The sequence below is a fragment of the Zalophus californianus genome, chromosome 15, assembly GCF_009762305.2.
Source record: "Zalophus californianus isolate mZalCal1 chromosome 15, mZalCal1.pri.v2, whole genome shotgun sequence".
NCBI classification, from domain to species: Eukaryota; Metazoa; Chordata; class Mammalia; order Carnivora; family Otariidae; genus Zalophus; species Zalophus californianus.
Window position 1 is genome coordinate 77,102,578 of NC_045609.1, and position 21,631 is coordinate 77,124,208.

Genomic DNA, 21,631 nt, shown 5'->3' on the forward strand with positions numbered 1-21,631 from the left:
TCTCTAATTTTAAGTGAGATTGAACATCTTTTCACATGTTGAGGGCCGTTTATGTATCTTTGTCATGTGCCTTACTTTAAAGGGTTATATCTAACGTATATTTTGTTGTTAGAGTATTCATCTCCAGCTTGCCGGATAGTAGCCCTTTAGAGATTCCAGACATTAGTGTGACTTTTCTCTTTCAGATCATCCATGGTGGCTTATTTTAATTCGGCAGAAAGCATTGGTGGGCAAACTTCCAGGAGACCATGAGGTCTGTAAAATTACCAAAATTGCTGTGCTATCACTTTCTGAGATGGAACCTCAGGATCTTGAGCTGGAGGTAAGGTGGAAGTCTCAGGAAATTTTATGGAAACTTGGTATAAATATAATAAATATGAGGATTTGGTCAAATAGGCCAAAATCATAATTTTAGAGCTGGATAATATTTTTAAAGTAATTTAATCCTGTAGTTTTCCATACTTCACTTTAGGAGTGGAAACTTTGTTTCAAAATCTGTGAAATCTAATATATCAGATGCATAAAAGTAGAGCTGCGCTGGTTGAGGTGGTGATGCAGGGGAGGGGATCCTTGAGTCCCTGCCCGCGTGGCCTCTACTGGAAAGCCACTTTCTGCTTTCAGGCAGCCCTAGGACTCTGCACAGTGCAATTTGAAAACTCCTGACTTGGGGGAGAGAAGGGGTAGTCAAGAAGAGATTTAACTTACTCTGTATCCTTTCTTTATCTCTATTTCTTGAAACTTTTCAAGCGTATATTTCTTTTGTAATTTTTTAAAAGTTTTTGTTTGTTTGTTGTTGTTTTAAAGAAAGAAACCACCGATCTAGTGCAATCTTTTAATTTTTCAGGAGGGAACCAAGCCTACAATAGAGAGACTTAAGGCTAAAATAATGAGATTTCCAAGGGCTAGTATTTTTTTTTTTAAGAGAGAGAATCTTTTTTTTTTTTTTTGTAAAGATTTTATTTATTTATTTGAGAGAGAGAGACACAGCGAGAGAGGGAACACAAGCAGGGGCAGAGGGAGAGGGAGAAGCAGGCTCCCCACGGAGCAGGGAGCCCGATGTGGGGCTCGATCCCAGGACCCTGGGATCATGACCTGAGCCAAAGGCAGATGCTTAACGACTGAGCCACCTAGGCGCCCCGTATTTTTTTTTCTTTTTTTACCACACTGTACTGCCACCTGATAGGAGTAACCCAGGAAAGCATTTTAGCATGTTTGCTATTGGTGCAGATATTGGCATCTAGCATCCCTGCTCCGTCTCCCTCTACCTCTGCCCCTTCCCCTCTTGTGTGCACGTATGCGCACATGCTCTCTCCTTCTCAAATAAAATCTTTTTTTTTTTAAGATTTTATTTATTTGACAGAGAGCACAAGTAGGCAGAGCAGCAGGCAGAGGGAGAGGGAGAAGCAGGCTTCTCGTGGAGCAGGGAGCCCGATGCGGGGCTCGATCTGAGGACCCTGGGATCATGACCTGAGCTGAAGGCAGACGCTTAAACGACTGAGCCACCCAGGCGCCCTAAATAAATAAAATTAAAAAAAAAAAAACCATGAATTTAAGAGGACCCTGATAGTCTCTTTATTACAGGAATCAAAAAAAAAAAAGATTAGAGTATTTCATATTCCCCTTTATTGGTATTGGAGCTAGAACATTATTCATTATTGCTAATCCAGGACAAATAACTTAGGTAGCAGTTAGGCCTATTAAAAGCAGGTCTTTGTAGTTTTTGTTTGCATTTTATTGTAGGGAAGAGCAGCCAGACTAGCAAAAATTCTGTTAGTTTACTAAGCCAATAAATTTGTCATCAGTGTTTTTGGATGGCTTTGCTGACAAATTGAAAGATCAGCATGGCTTTCTGTCACCAGTCTTTACCTTGAGGGGGAGCACCCCTTGGGCTGGCATTCTGGTCTGAGCATTAAGCCTGGGGACCCTGGCAGTTAGATTTAGAGCAGGCGACCAGCTTGTCTAGCACTTTATCCACCTGTCAGTCATCAGTTTGCACATTCGCACTCCCAGCCCTGGGGAACTGTACTGTCACTCCTCGTCCAGAGAAGCTTGGGACCTGTGTTGTATTTTTCAGGGAGGTTTTCTGATGCCCTTTTGCCCACTGATCTCTAACTTTTTTGAGATTAGTAGCTGACTGTTGGATAAAGCTGCGGGGGTGGGGGGGGTGGTTAGAAAATGACATTTACATGGAATGTGTAAGCACAAAAATGTGAATATTATGAAAAATTGAAGGTTTTCATTTTTCACATTTTTTTAAAAAAATATTTGTCAGAGAGAGCAAGAGAGCACAAGCGGGGGAGTGGCAGGCAGAGGGAAAAGCAGGCTCCTTTGCCTAGCAAGGAGCCCAATGCAGGACTCGATCCCAGGACCCTGGGATCGTGACCTGAGTCGAAGGCAGATGCTCAACCGACTGAGCCACCCAGGCATCCCAACATTTTTCTGTCTTGATACTCTCCACTAAAATAGATTATCTTTAAATGAAAACGAGATTTTCCCCCCACATGAGATAACTGAATATTTTTACAGCACTGTTGGACCGTATAAGCTATAGGGCTTATCATGGGGGCATTGAGGGTGTGGTTCATGTTAAGAGTTGAAAATACATAATGATCCTTGTTGATTGGGGAATAACATGACCTAGAGAAAATATTTCCAGATCCTATTTTAGTGGATAGTTTGGCACACCTTTCTCTCAAAAGATTATCATTTTAGAAATTTGCACTTAAACCTTTTCCCCTTCTTTTAATCCTGTTTTATGGTAGAAGCGCTTTCCTGCAGTGAACAATGGGAGGAAGGGCAAAGAACATCTATGTTGAAATCATGAATTGCTTGCTTATTTTCTGACATGTTAATTTAAATCTTTGGGATCTTTATTTCAATTTCCATATAAATCCATTTAAAAAGAGGTTTTAGAAGCTTGATAATTTTTGTTGTTTCTTTTTTTTTTTTTTTGGTGTAGTAAATTGTAAATGAGAAGGGAAAAAAACCCACAACTTAGAAATAATCATTCTCTGGGCGCCTGGGTGGCTCAGTTGGTTAAGCAACTGCCTTCGGCTCAGGTCATGATCCCAGAGTCCCGGGATCGAGTCCTGCATCGGTCTCCCCGCTCAGCGCAGAGCCTGCTTCTCCCTCTGACCCTCTCTCTCTCTCTCTCTCTGTCTCTCATGAATAAATAAATAAAAAATCTTTAAAAAAAAAAAAGAAATAATCATTCTCCATATCCTAGTGAGTTTTAACGGTTATTTCCATTTGCTCTTTGAAGGAACAATGTTACTTTCAAATTTTCAGAATAGTTTTCATTTTTTGCATATTACATATTTTTCCTACTTCTGTTATTTTTTCATAAACATACATATCTTATGCACATGAAAAGATTTTTTTAAAACAAACCAAGTCTTCTATTTCTTTCTTATTTGGCTGCCTAAGTATCACTTTCAGTGTTCTCACCCTTGCCCAGCAGAGCCCTCGGGCTCTTTAGTGTGGTCACTGTCCTCAGATTTGCTAGGGCCTAGTCTGTCTTCTGTAATTGGGAGCAAAAGCAATCTTATTCCAGAGGCTGGAATTAATAGATTTTCTAGTTTTCTGTCTTAGTTGCCTTTTTACCTCAAGTGTAAGGCTTGTTTGCCAATTAAAAAAAAAAAAATTCACGTACCATACAGTTCACCCATTTGCAGCGTATAATTCAGTGGCTTTCAGTATATTCAGTTTTGTGACCCTCACTGCAATTGCTTTAGAACATATGCACTTAGTTTCTTCTCCACGAAGAAACCCTGTGCTCATTGGCAGTCACTCCCCTTTCCTCTCCAAACCCCAGCTCCCTCAGTCCTGGGCAAGCTCTGATCTGCTTTCTTTCTAAATTTGCCTCTTCTGAACATTTCTTATAAATGCAATCCTATAATATGTGGCCTTTTGTGACTGGCTTCGTTTTATTTAGCATGGTGTTTTCAAGGTGGATGCTGGTAATTCGTATATAGCGTACTTAATTTACCTTTTCATCCCATTGTGTGCCATTGCATTTTATCTATCCATTCATCAATTGATGGATATTTGATTGTTTTCACTTTTTGGCCGTGATGAATAATTCTGTGAACATTTGTGCACAAGTTTTTGGTGAACACGTTTTCATCCCCCTCTAGGGCGTCCACCTAGGAGAGGAATTGCTGGGTCGTATGGTCACTCTATGTTTAACCTTTTGAGGAACTGCCAGACTGTTTTTCAAAGCAGTGTGCCATTTTAAAAAATGATCTATACAAGGGTATGAAGAATCCATGGGGTTCAAAGAGATGAGAACATAGATGTTCTTTCTTTTGAGAAAACATCCTTTAAAATTTTATAGGCTCTGTCCCATGTCTGCATATTTTATTTGTTGTATCTCATTGCCTTAATAGATAACTGCATCATTTTCCATATTTGGTTCCCCTTTAGACATCTGTATAAAATTTTAGCTCCAGATGCATAGATATTAGCTTTTAAAGTAAAATCATTTATTTCCCTTTTCTTAAACAGCAGCAGCAACATCCCTTAATCTTGGTTGTGAAACGTAAGTTGCTAGAGTAATAGAGAAACTAGGGGAACATCATGGTGCTTGTGGTAGTTTTCTTTTTGAGATCGTGTGTATCAAAGTTGTGATAAGGGCCTAAGCACATACTGCACAGAACTGGCTGGGCCTCTGGAAAAGGGAAGGTGATCCCACTATCAATGCTGTATGTTGTAATCCCAAGAGCTCTGTCTAAACAAAGCATTTTTGGACTGGATGTGATCCCAAGAAGTTATTTTCTCTATCCTTGTTTTTTTAGTAGGACTAAATTTAACCCTTTTAGGATTAAAGAGTGTACTTGTCGTGACAAACACTGGGTGATTATAATAAAAACTTAAAAAAAAAATGGTAGCCTGCTTTTAAAAAAATGTAACCCTTTAAAAAAATGATAGTCTACACTTTTCTAAAGGAAACTACGTGGAAGATTCTAAAATATTTATTGAATTGTTTAAAGTAAGTTTAAATCTCTATTTAGAAAAATTGGTTTTAAGTCCCAGAAATAGACTTCCAGATTAAGATGGTACTGTGAGTTTGGGCTCTGCTATACAGATCACAGTCCTTATCTGAAAAATTGGAGGCCATATTTATCTTAGAATTCAGGATTTTGGGGGCTTTCAAAAGGCTCTTCCTTGTATTCCATATATACTCAGTGAGTCTGGGCATTACCCCATAATACAACACATTAATATTTCCTGAAGAATCATAAGACTGTTCATACTAAGGGATATAAAGGATGACTATCAATAGCCTCATATCTGTTTGGAGCATATTTGGCCATTAAATGAATTTGTAACAAACTTAAAAAATGAACTTGCAGGTTTCAGAGATTTTTAGATTTGGGGGTTGTAGATAAGGAAGTTAAGGGATATTGGTATTGGGCTGTGTTCCAAGCCCAGGAAGGGGATAGGTTTTTTTTGTTTGTTTGTTTTTGTTTGTTTTTTTAAAGAAAGAAAAAGGAAAAAAAAAAAACATTGCCAGGCCCAGAGAGAAGTAGTATCTTCATGGACCATACATGGGCAGTAGATTGAACTGACACCCTAGGCTTCCTGGGTTCTGGGTCTAGAATCAGGTTGGGAGCAGGGAGTTTGGCCCTTGCACAGTAAAGGGAACTTAAAAGGGCTACAGGGAGATGTGGGCCTGGAACCATGCTCAGTGCTGGAAGTCTGGTGCTGGAGTGTGACTCCCCAGCTCACGAGAGGAAGCTCGTTAGGTTGTCTGCTCTATGTGGAATAATCATGCATAAAGAATTCTCCTGTCTGTTAAGCTAGTAGCACCTGCCTTGAGAAATACTGATCTGGGCAAAAGATAAGGATCTGAATGAACACACCAGCAATTAGCATGAGGTAGTTGGGGTTGATAGGAGAGATACTAGGGGAGAATAATGGAAAATGACCACTTGGTTTCTTGCTTAAGGGATCCAGTAGATAGTGTCATCAGTGAGATAGGGCAACCAGAGGAAAAACAAGATTTGGGAAACAAATGTTGATCATTTTTGGGAAAGCTGAATTTGAAGGACTAGGGTGTAAGTAGCTGGGAGATGTTATATTTTTATATCGTGAACTCAGAGCAAAAGAGTGGCATTAAAAACGTGTAGTTAAAACATACCGGTAGTTGTTAAAATGAGGAGAGAGGACAGTGTTCTCTAGACTGCATGAAGAAGGGGAAGAGAGCTAAGGGCAGAACGTTGGGGAAACCACTGTTTTTAGAGACAGAAAGAGAGGCCGACAAAGAAGACTGAGAAGGAGCAGTCAGATGTGGGGGAAGGGCCCAGAGTTGTGGGGACCAGAAGAAGAGACCACAGGAGTGACTGATTAGTGTCCTGTCCTTACAGATACGGTTTACCCTCTTCGGAGTTGAGGAGGGCCTTGTTTTACTCTGCCCAAGCGGTCCCATTGGGCTTTCACTCTTTGACCTACCCCACCCAGACCATGTTCTCACAAGTGACGGTGACACCGTTTATACCCTGCTAACTCAAAGGAGATTTTAGGGTTGAGGAATGGGTTAAAAAAAATACATGTTCTGGTAAACTCGAACAGTGTTAAAAGATGGTAGGAACAGAGGAGAGAGGAATGAATGAAGGGAAGGTCCTGGTCCTTGAGGAGACACAGCAGGAAACTAGCCTTGCAGGGAAAAAGGGACTCCCTTGCTTCTGAGAGTAAGGAATGCCTGGGTGCAGATGGGATGTGGATGTGCTGCTACAAGGTTACTTTAGAATAGCTAGGTCTTGAAACATTCCTCCTAGAAATTTTGCTGGCTTGAATACTCTTAAGGAATAACTATGTCTGACAAATGCATAACATCCTGTTTAATAAATTAAAATTGCAACACTCTATAACTAGGTTTGGGCATGTTTTCAATTTCTTTAAGAGTGTAATTAATATGAATAGATAATTACTAACATTCTATATAAAAATTGCTAACCAACAGTTGCTCAGTGTTGCAAGCAGGGGCAGGGGACTAATGGGAGAGGCTCTATTTAAAACTGCTTCTAGGGGCACCTGGGTGGCTCAGTTGGTTAAGTGTCTGCCTTCGATTCAGGTCATGATCCCAGGGTCTTGGGATCGAACCCCACATCAGCTCATCATCAGCCCCTGCTCAGCGGGGAGCCTGCTTCTCCCTTTCCCCCCTGCTCGCGCTCCCTCACTGTCTCTCTGTCTCTCAAATAAATAAATAAAATCTTAAAAAAACAAAACAAACAAAACTGCTTCTCTACTTCCCCAGTGATTCTGCACCAGCGAAGTTGGGGGTGTAGGATATATTCATGGAAGATGGGGAGTGACTTTTTCGCAGAACTACTTATATGCATGCCTTAGCGTATGAATCTGGAGGTTACCATTTGTATTTTAGCATCAGAGACTATTAATTCATTTAACAAATATTTCTTGAGACCTCCTATTCCAGGTACTACTAAGGCACTAGAGATACAGGAATCAACAAAACAAACATGTCTGCCCTTATAGAGCTTCCATTATAATGGGGGGAGGACAGACAATACATCAGCATAATAATTATGTAGTATGTTGGGAAGTAATATATGTGATGGGAAGTAAAAGTGGGGCAGAGTAAGGGTGTGGGGGGGAGTGCCCAGGGTGGAGATTGTGGTAGGAGGTCTGGGGAGAGGATGGCGAGGACCGAGTCCCCGAGGGGGAAGCGTTGTTGATGTGTTGAGGAGCAGCAAGGAGGCCAGTGTGGATGCAGTGGAGTAAGCAAGGGGAGGAAAATGGCAGGAGGTGAAGGCCGTGGAGGGAAGATGAACGCCTGGTTTTGGACATGTTGAGTTTGAGATGCCTGGTGGAAATTCAAATAGAAAGGTTGGGATTTGTGAATCTCGAATTTTGGGAGGGAGCTGGGCTGGAAATATCCATTTGGGAAGGAGAAGTTGGCATATAGAAGATACCTGAATCCATGAGATTGGGTGAAATCACTGAGGGGGTGAATGTAGTTAGAGAAGAGGGTCAAGACCTGAACCTCGTGGTGGCCAAGACCTTAAGAACTCAAATGGTCGGAAAGGAACCAGTGAAAGAGACAAGGGAGACCAGGGAAAGCCAAGTGTACGGTGTATAAGGATGAGGGAGGAACGAACTGTGTCAGATGCTACTGAGAGGTTAAGGTAAGGACCAAGAGTCCACCACTGTGCTTAGCAAAGGGGAGGCCATTGGTGCCAACGAGGCCTGCAAAGGAACAGGACACTAGCTGGCAGAGGAAGAGGCAAGTGAAGGTACATCAGTGTGTTTCTCTGCTGATGGGAGGTGCCCCGTGCAGGGCCGGGGGGAGAGAGCTGCTAGAGCAGTGTCTGTTTGCTTTGTTCTCGCCTTCCCTATCAGCTTGAGATGTTGTTAGTTTTGCTTACTTTTGGGGAAATCGTTAGCTCAGTTTTGGCAGCATGACCGTGTGTGACTTCATCTTTAGTCCCCTTGTGTTCACTGGTAGAGCAGGAACGGCATAAAGTTGTAATCAGGTTACAAACCCCATGTGAATAGAGGTTTTGGTGGCCATAATTTTGAAAAGGCTGTAAGATCTGTACGATTCCATTATGTCTGAATACAGTCCAATTATCAGTCTACTTCCAGTTTCCCTCCAGCTTTATTGAGGGATAACTGACAGAATTGTCCACTTCCAAATTTGATAGAACAGGAATGCCTTTCCCCTTTTTATTCAATTTATAATCAAAGTTTGAACTAGCTTTTGTTCTTATTAAGATTTTTTATCCTGTTTATCATCTAGTAATAATGATTTAGTAAGTAAGACACCCATTATAATAGGCATTTAGTAACTGTTCTTAATGAGAGCCTACCACTTAGGGTAGTAATACAACCAGTGTGTTGAAAAAAATGGGCTTAGTCTGGTTATGGTTAATAGAATCTTTGTGTACCTTTCAGAATATTTGCTTTGTGTGTTGAGCTGCATGAAATTATATGTAAAACCCTAGCCAAAAAGGCTACCCCAGGTAGCCTTCTTTAGAACCTCTGTGCCCTTCTCTGAACACGTTTCCATCTTCTTCCTCATCCTTGTCAGTTGGACTGCACATTTCCTGCAGCCCCCACTTCCTGCTTCTTCAAATTTAACTAATCTGTGGTCCCAAAGTATGTTTTCATGCTGATTCCATTAGTGTGTGTGAGGATAGGAGGAGAAAGAGTGGTTGGAATGTCCAGCTTTTAAGATTCCCAGTAGAGCAGACTCTTGACATCGTCTCAACCAAAACTCTCAGTTAACTAGCATGAATGAATGTTTAGCACGGATAGCTGTAAAATCATGCCCCCTGGAACATCGCAAATGTGTATTTTGCAATATTTTTAATCTTAGATGCCGATTTTCAGAGCATTAATAAAACCTAACCAGAGATTTTATTCTTCAGTTGTATTGGATAAGAACTTACTGTAATTATGACCCTAACCTGAATTTCCCGCCCCTAAATCATAAGGATACCCTGTCCTGTATTCTTTGCTTATCCTCTGCGGTAGCTTTCTAATCCTTGAAACCAGAGCTGTGCTTTCTACGATCAGCTGTCTCCTTGGTCATTTTACTAATAAGACTTGAGGTTTTCTTTTGACCAAAGTGCATGAACAGTAGCAGCCCGTTCTGCACCTGAACATCTAACAAGCCGATATTAGTAACAATGAATTTTCTTTCTCTTCCTAATTATTTAGCTCTGTAAGAAGCATCATTTTGGAATTAACAAGCCAGAGAAGATTGTACCATCTCCCGATGACTCAAAATTTCTACTGAAGACCTTTACGCATATTAAATCCAATGTGTCTGCTCCTAATAAAAAGAAAGTAAGAGTTTGATTGATATGGGCTTGGAATTCATCTTGGATTAGTTTTAAATTGAAGGGTAATTTTCTTCCCAGTAAACTTGTTTTCAAACTGCTCATCCTGTGAAAGCACTATCTGTGCGTGGTCCTTGGGATTATTTTCACTTCTCTCCTAGGAAGTTGGGTATTATCCACGTGATGCTGTACATTGAATTCCTGCAGTAATAGTAGATTAATTTCTTACAGGTTAAGGAAAGTAAAGAAAAGGAGAAGTTGGAGAGGAGATTACTTGAGGAGTTGCTGAAGATGTTCATGGACTCAGAGTCCTTTTACTATAGCTTGACCTATGACCTGACCAATTCGGTGCAGAGGCAAAGCGCTGGGGAGAAGGGCCCCCGTCCCCTCTGGCAGAAGGTACTTCCCTCATAGCTCAGAGCAGAACGATTTATGGACCCATTTGGCTTCTGTAGGAAAACTCAGACAACATGTTTCTGAACTGTTCGTTCTCTACCTTTTCCAGGTTGATGACCGATTTTTTTGGAATAAATACATGATACAAGATCTTACTGAGATTGGTGTGAGTAATTGTTTCTAAAATATCCTCAGGAGTTATAGTTGTTAAGCAAATATTTTTAAATTGTATTAAAATGATTTAAAAATCTCACTAAAATGGGGTGCCTGGGTGGCTCAGTTGGTAGAGCATGTGACTCTAGATCTCGGGGTTGGGAGTTTGAGCCCCACATTGGGTGTGTAGCCTGCTTTAAAAAGCGTTTTTGTTTTTTTTTAGTTCAAAAATCTCGCTAAAATGTTTTCCCTTCTAGAGTGTGAATCATTTAGCTAGGAAAGCCAAGGCATTATTTAAGGCAATTCACAACTCCAATGCCTAGCTATAGGCCTAGTTTTTTAGCAGGTTCCTGTAGGAAAGAAGTAACTTCAGGCTGCAGAACTCATGTCCGTAGAGTTCCTATGAAAGACAGGTTTTGTTTGTACTCATTGGAAATGTTGAAGCCCAATTTTCCTTTAATGATGCCAGTCATTTAACTTTCCTGTCTCCTCCTCTGGGAATCTCGAAGGACTTTCTAGTACTGGTTGTACTTGAACCAGGGAAGATAGGGAATATGGTGAGATTATTGCATGAGGTTCCTTCCAGTGTAATGATTACTTTGTTCCTCTGTCACATATGTCAAAGAGTTACGACCGCCCGAGGACAGTTCATTCACTCAGTCCACGAATATGTATGGAAGGCTTGCTGTGTGCCGGTTACTGTTTTGGACACAAAGTGGGCAAATAGCTGAATGGGTAGCATCTTTTCATTAACTTTTTAAAAATGTCAAACCTTTTTTTCTCGTTTCTCTCTCTCCCCCTTGGCGGCCGTTAGTATAAGTGATTTTGACTTTAGCATTGTCTACCATTAGGTATCTATCATGCCTCTATTGAGAATGAGGCTTGAAAATGTGCTCGCCTCTTTTTATGAGGCTGATCAAACTCTGACCGCTGAAATTCAGTGATGGGGAGAAAAATAAAGGTGATATGCGAATTTTTGCTCTTTGCTAACATATTGAGTTCTAATATGTTTGGCAGAGTTTTTGTCAGACACTTGGAATTACCATTAAAACTGATGACTTGCAATAGAGGCAGCATTTGGCGGTGTACATTTCTCTTTTCCTGTCAAGAGTTTTGCATGTTTGCTAGAACAAAAATACAAATAATGAGGATGGTGGTAAGAATAATGAATGCAAATAGACTCTTCATTTCACAATTTTCAATTCTAACCACCTTCCTAAGATCCTATCTGCATGCTCCGTAAAACAAAACAAAACCATGAGACAGGTCCTGGCTTATGTGGCTATGGACGGTGAGGTGGGTTTGAAGGTCATGCCAAGGTTAAGGCTGGATACAGTTGTGGAGATGGGGGAGAAAGAGAGAGAACAATGGCCTGGAGCACTTCTTACCCTTTACTGTTCCTGCAGACAGTCAGCTGGGAAACTGGAGTACTCTTAGCCTGAAAGGCACAGAAGGGGACATGTCTAAGTGTAATTAACACAATTAATCACTCTCCTAATTATGTTGGGTGACTTTGTAAAATAAGATACTTATGGAAAGGGTTTTTTTGTTTTGGTTCATTTACTATGTGGATTTTAGCTTGGCAAGGCAAGTTTTTTGTTTTTTTTTTTCTTTCTAAACTAGAAAATAGAGTCAGTCTTCTGTGCTCATAATAACATGATCAGAGTTGATTGTATTTTATTAAAGCCTTAATGCAATGGGGAGTTAAAAAAATCAACCTATATGTTGTTTTTTTGTTTGTTTGTTTGTTTTTCCTGTGCCAACGGGAATAATCACAATAGCTACATTTGTTAAATACGTATGATGAGGGAGGAGCTAAACCAAAACCTTTTTACGTTTTACTCATCCACAGAGCCCTCGTAATAGTTTCTCCTATTTCTCAAAGCAGGATGTTGAGGCATGGTGAAGTTAAGTGATTTTCCTGAGTGAGTTAGTAAGTGGTGGAGCTTGAATTTGTTACCCAGGCAGTGTGGTGTCTATGTTGCGGGCCCTCTCAGGCAGCTTTTTTTTTTTTTTTTAATTTTATTTATTTATTTGAGAGAGAGAATGAGAGATAGCACAAGAGGGAAGAGGGTCGGAGGGAGAAGCAGACTCCCTGCTGAGCAGGGAGCCCGATGCGGGACTCGATCCCAGGACTCCAGGATCATGACCTGAGCCGAAGGCAGTCGCTTAACCAACCGAGCCACCCAGGCGCCCTTTTTTTTTTTTTTTTTTTTTTTTAAAGAAATCTCTGCATACAACGTGGGGCTTGAACTCAAAACCCCAAGATCAAGAGTCATGTGCTCTATCAACCAAGTCAGCCAGGCACCACCCAGGCAGCTCTTTTGAATTGATCACCACAGAGAAAAGGAAAGGCTCTCCCCTTCGTCCTCCTCGCTCCCTCCTTCCTGCTGTCCTCCAACAACGAAGAAACATGGTTAAAAAATAGAAGGTTTCTGCCTCTCGTAAACTCACAAATATGTGCTAGCTTCTGTTTGGGTTTAAGCAAGCAGCAGTGCTGTACAGAAGAGAAACAACATGATGCTCATATTGTTTTCAGACACCAGACGTGGACTTTTGGATTATCCCCATTATCCAAGGTTTCGTGCAGATTGAAGAACTTGTGGTTAATTATAATGAATCATCTGATGATGAGAAGAGCAGCCCAGAGACCCCCCCTCAGGAGTCCACATGTGTAGATGACATTCACCCGCGATTTCTCGTGGCTCTCATTTCACGCCGAAGTAGGCACAGAGCAGGTGAGTAGAGGGCTGAAATCGTGTGCAAGTTAAATTCAGATGAGAACGGTAAAGCTGCAGATGTGTTGAGATGCTAATGACAATAATGGATTTGGAAACATAATTGGCTTCAAAGTGCTCAGTGACTCTAAATAGTGTGATGTAATTGGGGACCAATTTCTGGAGGGAGGTGAATGGGGGAGAGTTAACAAAAGCAGAAAGAAAAGGAGGTATATATATGGAGAAGAAAAGAGAGTCACTTGGGATATGCTTCTAAATACCATTGTTCCCACTGACAGCCTGTATTACGGTAATAAATCCTTCCTGAGTGCTAGCACCCTTGGGAACACCCTTCCTTTTCAGTTCACAGAAAGTATCTTCGCTTCAACTTTTAAAAAACAATGATGCATACAGTTACGAGTTTTGGGGAACTTGTTACCGTTCTGCCTGGCAGTTGCACATTAGACCCTTCAAGCTATCCTGGAAGATGTGCTTGGTTAAGAAGCATCTCTGATCAGACTAAATCATTTTTTTTAACGTTGTTTTCTGTTTTAATTGTCTTTTAGGAATGCGTTATAAACGGAGAGGAGTGGATAAAAATGGGAATGTTGCAAATTATGTGGAAACTGAGCAGTTAATTCATGTTCATAATCATACTCTGTCATTTATTCAAACGCGAGGCTCTGTGCCCGTCTTTTGGAGCCAGGCTGGGTATCGATACAACCCACGACCCCGGCTGGACAAGAGTAAGCTTGTCAGTTACTCAGTTTGCAAATGATGATTTCGGAGAGAAAATTTTTTTAAATATTAGGTACTGTATAGGTTTGGATTGGCTGGGCTAGATACTTCATTTAAAACAATAACCCATGGTGAAATTTAGTGGTCATAGAGGATTTGCAAGAGGAATGATGATTGTTGACAATCTAAGTTAAGTTATTTAACAATAAAAAACTCCCTAACAATAGAGTAAAACATAGCTTATTTCACAGATTTTAAACCGTTGTTTCCTTGCAGAATACTTTCTTAAATGCTTACTTTTGGAAAAGGGTAAATGTAGTCAATATTAATAAAAGTAGGAAATACCTAAAGATGGCATCTACAAAAAATAGGTCAGATGCCTTTACTCAGATGTCTCACTGTGAAAGGTTTGTTGTTGTTTTAAATATTGAGGATTTAATTTCTTCCAGGATTTTAACTGTAGCACAGGAATAGCAAAGTCATGTCAATCTAATCAGATTACTCAGTGAGGTTGATTTTAAAAATTGTTTACAGAATATTTTTCTCTCAAAACTCAATATATATTTGTGAAAATCCAGTAAACCTTCATTTTTCAACATTCATATTTGTAGAAGGGTTTTTAGTCTCTTATTATAAACTACATGGAACCCTTTCTAACAGTAGGCTGGATGCATGAACAATAAAGGTCCTCGTTTCCCAGTGTGCACTTCCAATGTAGTTCAGTTCAATCTGATTAGGGAAAAAGGAATCCGAGATCTTTGGCTTTGCTTTTTATTTTAAAATACTGGTTTTGGACCATCTTAGTTACATTTGGTTGTCAATAAATTATTGAAATGTTAAAGATGGAATAGACACTAATTTCTGTCTCAAATGTTAGAAAGAAAAATAGATCTTGTATCACTTCTTTGTAGGTGAAAAGGACACTGTTGCGTATTTCTGTGCCCATTTCGAAGAACAGCTGAAAATTTACAAAAAACAGGTGGGCTTTGATCTGTAGTAATAAAATGTTCCTTCATATTCAGCCATGGTTATGTATCTGTTTCTTTAAATCTCATGAAAATAACAATGTACTATTCGTAATGAAGCAAAATGGCATCTTGTCATGAAGAATACATAAGCTAAGAGTATTTTCAATATTCTTAAAGAAGAATTATCACTGAATCAGCTACTTTAGACTCTTTTTAGGTAATAAATCAGTCTGTCAGTTAGTTATTACAGGCCAAGAAGTATCTAGAGTAAGAAATGAAAGGCACCTCTCAGTACCACCTATAGTTCTGCCTTCTGAAGATAGCAATTTGATATGTATCTCTCAATATCTTTTTTTCTTATGTATTCATCTGTAGGAATGTGGTCATATAGACTAAGATCAAGTGAAAACTCTTAAGTAAAATTGCAAGTTCAATAAGATGACCATATTTCAGATATGAGATTCATATAGAGTAATCAGTAAGTCTTATCCGTGAGCAATGACCAGTCTGAATGTGTAATGTTATAGGATGCATTTTTCTAACAGCAACAACAAAATAACCTAATAAACATACAAAAAAGGTAGCATGTGTATGGAGGCGGGAAGTGGGAGAATCACTAAGAACACAAAAGGAAACCTGAATAAATGGAGAGAAAATACCATGTTCCCGGAAGGAAGGACTAATACTGAATGGATGTCAGTTCTTCCGAAATTAATATATAAGTTTTGCGCAATCCTTGCAAAGAAAGGCTGAGCAGGAAAATAAATAAATCCTCAGATTGAAAAAAAGTATAAAGTTTGATAATAAGAGAGAAAGGCAGGTAATTGGGGAAATGAGAACTCTCACACATTGCTAGTGGAAACATAAGTTGGTACAGCTGTTATAAATGGTATTATCAATCAAAATAAAATATGCTTAGACTATTAGTCCAGTAGTTTTGCTTTTTGATATCTATACTACATATTATATATAGAAGTCATTTCCAGGTGGATGTGGATCTGAATGTGAAAAGTTAAACCATAAACCTTTTAAAGGAAAATAGAGAAGGTCTTTTTTTTTCCTTTTTAAAGGCCCAAGGCCTTAGCCCAGCCTCTCTTTGGTGCCCCAGAACATCTGTTTGACCTCGGGTCTTAATCAGGACTTAAAAAGTGCCAACCAATACCTCAGTCTCTTTTTGAGTTAGCTAACCCAATCATCTATGACTTCTCAATTTCAAATTCATCTGTGATTTCTAGGGTCAGACTTTAGAATATGAAGGCCTAATTAAAGTAATGCCCACCCCCTTGCTTTCAGGGAGACCACACCACTCTTACTTGAGAAATCTTTATATATTTGTATAATTGATCAAACTTGACCAAGGTTGATCAGTTTTGCTGCTGATACCATAGAAACTAATATATGCAATTAAATGTTAAAAATAAATAAAAATTAAAAAACATAAAAAAATAAAAAGCACTAACCATAATGAAAAACATTGATCCATTTGACTTTACTAAATTTTTAACTTTTATTGAAGTTTTATCATTTATTTATTGAAACTGTATTAATACTAGATAGGGCTGAAACCACCAACCATAATGAAAAATTAATAAATTAGACTTGATTAAAATAAAGAACTTCTGGGAACACTTGGCTGGCCCAGCCCAGAGAGCATGTGACTCTTGATCTCAGGGTTGTGAGTTCAAGCTCCATGTTGGGTGTAGAGATTACTTACATTAAATAATTTAAAAAATAAGTAAAAGGGGCACCTCGGTGGCTCAGTCGGTTGAGCCTCCAACTCTTGATTTTGGCTCAGGTCGTGATCTCAGGGTGGTGAGATGGAGCCCCACGCCAGGCTCTGTTTCTCTCCTCCCTCTCCCCACTTGTACTGCTGGCATGCACACACTCTCTCTCTCTCTCAAATAAATCTTTTAAAAAAATAAGAAAAAGTACTTCTGTTTATTAAAAGGCACCATTAAGAGAATGGAAAAACAGTTCACAAAGTGGGAGAAGATATTTCAGATTTTTTAAATATATATCTAGGACAAAAGACTCATATCTGGAGTTATTTTAAAAAACCCAACTCTTATAAAACCCCCCAAAAACGATGTATGGCCTAAAAGAAAACTGGGCAAAAGACTTGAGCAGAATTCATGAGTTTTAACAGGCCAATAAACATAAGAAAGGTGTTACATTTCATCAACCATCAGGGAAATGCAAACTAAAACCACTGACACACCAGAATGACTAAAATAAAAAGATAGTATATGCCAAGCTTTGTTAAGGAAGTGGAACAACTGGAATTCTAATACAAAAAAATTTTAAGTCTACCTGAGAGAAACACGTATTCACTGCGGGAGGTCTGTACAAGAACACTGATTGTAGCATCACAGTAACCTGACTGTTCATCAGGAGGTCAGCGGATAAAGCGTGGCATATTTAAAATGTTGGATACAATTGCTTAGAAACGAGGTAGACCTGTGTGTACTAGCGTGGAAAGATCTTAAAATCACACAGTAGAGTGAGAAAAGACTGTGTAACAGCATATGGTGTGTTGCCATTTAAAACCCACAAAACAAAACCGTGTTATTTATATACATGTAATTCTTTTTTTTTTTTTTTAAAGATTTTATTTACTTATTTGAGAGAGACACAGGGAGAGAGGGAACACAAGCAGGGGGAGTGGGAGAGGGAGAAGCAGTCTTCCCGCGGAGCAGGGAGCCCGATGCAAAGCTCGATCCGAGGACCCTGGGATCTTGACCTGAGCCGAAGGCAGATGCTTAACGACTGAGCCACCCAGGTGCCCCATATATACATGTAATTCTTTTCCATGTATATGCTCTCACACATATATGGCGTGCACATTTATATCAGCATACCCTTATATGGGCTGAAAGGGTGCACACCACGCTGCTAACCCATATTACCTCCAGGCAAGGTTGTGGGTCTGGGTTGCAGTGAAGAAGGATTTGACCTTTATCTACATTTGAACTTTTTACAATGTGAATAAGTTCCTGTATCAGCACTATGTGTAATTCTAACTAGCATTACAGTAAATAAACCGCAATTTAGATGTAACACATAGGGGCACCTGACGGGCTCTGTCGGAGGAGCCCTGCGACACTTGATCCCAGGGTCGTGGGTTCAAGTCCCATGTTGGGTGTGGAGATTACTAAAAAATAAATTAAAACTTAAAAAAATAACGTAACCCATAATCATTGTAAGAATTGTAACAATACTGAGATGTGTAAAGGAAGTAGAAGAAATAATGTCCTCAGCACCCTCATTCCCTGCTGTGTTGACTTTCAAAACCTGTTTGTACATATCAGTTGTGTCTGTGTATGCACTGAGCAGACACCTCCTCCTTTCTGGCAGTACCCCAGTAATGTTCCCTTACCCACCTGCTTCCCCTGGGTACTTGCTCTCTGAGAGCTGGACCCGCAGGTCAGTCTGACTCAGGGTGGCACCACTCTTCTGTCACCAGTGATTGGTTCAGGCACTGGCCTGTGGGTATTCATTGGCAGTTTGGCCATGCGGTGTGATGTGAGGGAAGCCTGCTGGGAAGCTTCTAGGAACAATTTCCTGCTCTAATAAAAAGAGATACAGGAACCAACCGTCCCTCCGTGGGGCTTATGTCTGGATTTGACATACTGCTGTGGCTGTGTTGAAACTGTGAATGAACCAGCCTGAGGACTGACCCATATGCCGAAGACGGCGGAAAAGATGGAAAGATTTTGTATTGGTAGCACTGAATTAAGCAATTCCAGAACCATGCAACCCCCAGACTTACTGTTCTAAGATGAGTCAGTGATTTGTCATTTGCAGCGAGAACCATCTCGACACATGCATATATACACATATATACACACACATACACATATATATACACATATACACACATATACACACATACACACATATACACATATATACACATTTCTAAAATTAAGCCAATAGTGGGCTATACCATATATACTATCCTGCAACTGTTTTCACTTAATATTTCGTGGCTGTTTTTTCTCTATTTCTCTCTTGATGGACCCTCAGGATATAGTTTTTGCTGTTGTAAAAATTTTCCAGAAAGCAACGTTCATATATTTTGGGACACTGTGTGCTTTATAGAATACATTTCTAGAAGTAGAATGGCTAGATCAAACAGTATGCCTTTAAACTTGATACCTACCACTCTGTTGTTCCCAACAGTTTATACTCTCAGTATAAAAGATCACACCGGTTTATACTCTCGGCAACAGTGGGAGTCAGTGCTCATTTCCCCATATATTCACCAATGCTGACTCTATTTAGGATTCAATTTTTGTCTCTGTATAGATGAAAACTAGTTTTCTGTTATAAATTTGTATTTCTTTGGGGTTTTTTTTTTTAAAGGTTTTATTTAAATTTCAGTTAACATACGGTGTAGTGTTTCAGGTGTACAAAATAGTGATGCAGCACTTCCCACTTCCATACAACATCCAGTGCTCATGACAAGTACACTCCTTAATCCCCATCATCTGTTTCTCCCGTCCTCGCCCCCCACCCACCTCCCTTCCAGTAACCATCAGTTTGTTCTCCATAGTTAAGAGTCTGTTTCTTGGTTTGTCTCTCTCTCTGATTATTAACAAAGTTGTAACCTCATGTTTATTGGCTCTGTATATTTTCTCTTGTTAATTTCCTCTGTATCCTTTCTTCTTTTTTTCTTACTAAATTTATAGCACTCATATTATTGGTTTTATGTTACAGGTATATTCCTCCAGGTTCTTTGTTTCTTTTTGTTTTGTTGTTTTACCTTTCCTTATTTGTATTGTCATCTATTACAGAGGATTTAAATGTTCATATTGTCACATTTGTCCATCTTTTTCTTTATGCCCTCTGGTTTTTATCTTATGCTTAGAAAGTCATGTCCCATCCTGCAATTATGGAAACATCACCCCAACTATTCTATTTTTTTTATAACTTAAAAAATATTTAGGTCATTAATGTATCTATAATTTGTGTATAATGAGATGTAGGGAGCTAAAGTAAGTTTTTCCCCACTATATAGACAGACAGTTATTCCAGTACCATTTTTGAATATTCTGTACTTATCCCAGAATAATATTGACCATATTTTAGATTCCTCAGTGTACATGCGTCTGTCTCTTGGCTGGCTCTCCTGTTCTATGTCCTCATTCATCTGTTTCTACACAAGTACTACCATCTTAACTGCTATAGACTTAAAGTATGTTTTGCTCTCCAATGGGCCAAGTAATCCTTTATTATTAGTTTTCAGAACTTTTTCTTCATATTTATCCTTCCAGATGAACCTTTAGAATTAACTTGTCACATCCATAGGAAGATCTGATCAAATTTCAGTTGGGATTGTTGGATATTTAAATTAATCTGGAGAGACTTGACATCTTTACAATATTGAATCTTGCTATCTGGCACCATAGTGTCTTTCCATTTACTCAGATTTTCTTTTTTGTATTTCAGCAAAGTTTTATAGTGTCCATGTGTAGGTCTTGTATATATATATTTTTTTAAGATTTTATTTATTTGACAGAGAGACAGTGAGAGAGGGAACATAAGCGGGGGTGGGGGAGGTGGGGTGGGAGAGGGAGAAGCAGGCTTCCCGCGGAGCAGGGAGCCCGATGTGGGGCTTGATCCCAGGACCCTGGGATCATGACCTGAGCCGAAGGCAGACGCTTAACGACTGGGCCCCCCGGGCGCCCCGGTCTTGTATATTTCTTTAAAAATTATTCTAAATAATGTATTTGCTATGATAAAGGACCTGGTTTTTATTATGTACTCTAATTGGTTATTGCAAATATATAATGCATAAAATAGCTATTGATGCTATTGATATAAATGATTCTCATAAACCTAAATGTAACAAGTGAAAGTCTAATTTTATGGGGAAAAAGCTGATGCTTGAGGAGATAAATTTCTAACTATGGCTATAAAATATATCTAAAACATTATACCACATAAAGTGATTAAAAACCACATTGAGTTTTTAACATCTGATTAAACTGAATTTGTTTTTCCTTACTCCCACAGGTTATTATTAACTTGGTGGACCAGGCAGGCAGGGAGAAAATTATTGGTGATGCTTACCTGAAGCAAGTGTTACTCTTCAACAGCTCACACCTCACTTACGTCTCATTTGACTTCCATGAGCACTGGTAAGAGGGCTTCCTGATGGGAGTCCTGATGCGTTCTGGTGTTTGTGCTACATGCTACCCCTGCAAACTTAACTTCTCATCTTTCTATCAGGAAGAAACATTTCTGCTTCTCATGGTTACTTAGTTTTGATTTCCAGATGAGCTTTATTTTGGCTAAAAATATAGTTATTCCTGAAATATTTAGTCTTTCTTTCCCAAAACAACAAGGAGATGGAGAGTTCCATTTTTCCTTTTATCACTCAAAGAACTCCTGGAGCTTTTCCTTTCTGCTTGGGTCCAAGCCTGGCAAATGTAATTGAGTCCCCTTACTTAAACATCAGTCTGTTGTCTCATCTTTATGCTGTATTAGTAATACTTCTTTCCCTATGGATCAACTTCACTAGAGTTTGCTCTGGAAAAACAATAATTGGTGAATCATTTTGATGGTAACTTTAACCTGTGTGTATTCTGAAAGCTAGGTTCTTTTGTCATAATCCTGGCTCTAATGTGGGTTCATCTACTCAGGGATTAAAAATTTGATGGGGAAAGAAGCTTCTGATACCTGTGATATGTTTCAATGTGTTCTTAAATATATTTTCTTTCATAATGCAGATTAATTATAAGCATTTATATAGTTGCCTAAATAATTTATAGTAGTGTTAACCTTATGTACTTAAAGCAATAATTTTCTTTAATTTTTCCAAGCTACTTTAAATATTGTATCTTAAGCT

The 21,631-nt window shown here is 39.3% G+C and overlaps 1 protein-coding gene across 5 annotated transcripts in view; it reads left to right on the forward strand.

Moving 5' to 3' along the window:
• INPP5F (inositol polyphosphate-5-phosphatase F) overlaps positions 1 to 21,631 on the forward strand; it is an 83,266-nt gene that overhangs the window by 39,635 nt on the left and 22,000 nt on the right. For 4 of the 5 annotated variants that reach the window (XR_003520409.2, XM_027596837.2, XM_027596836.2 and 1 more), the window contains exons 3-10: positions 186 to 322; positions 9,685 to 9,813; positions 10,038 to 10,205; positions 10,312 to 10,368; positions 12,895 to 13,093; positions 13,639 to 13,818; positions 14,722 to 14,789; positions 20,797 to 20,921. Coding sequence is in view for 4 of the 5 variants with exons in the window: in XM_027596837.2 (XP_027452638.2) it covers positions 186 to 322; positions 9,685 to 9,813; positions 10,038 to 10,205; positions 10,312 to 10,368; positions 12,895 to 13,093; positions 13,639 to 13,818; positions 14,722 to 14,789; positions 20,797 to 20,921 (1,063 nt within the window). In the remaining variant the exon portion in view is untranslated. Of the gene's footprint in view, positions 1 to 185; positions 323 to 9,684; positions 9,814 to 10,037; positions 10,206 to 10,311; positions 10,369 to 12,894; positions 13,094 to 13,638; positions 13,819 to 14,721; positions 14,790 to 20,796; positions 20,922 to 21,631 lie in introns of those variants that run through there. The other variant, XM_027596839.2, reaches the window with a different exon arrangement.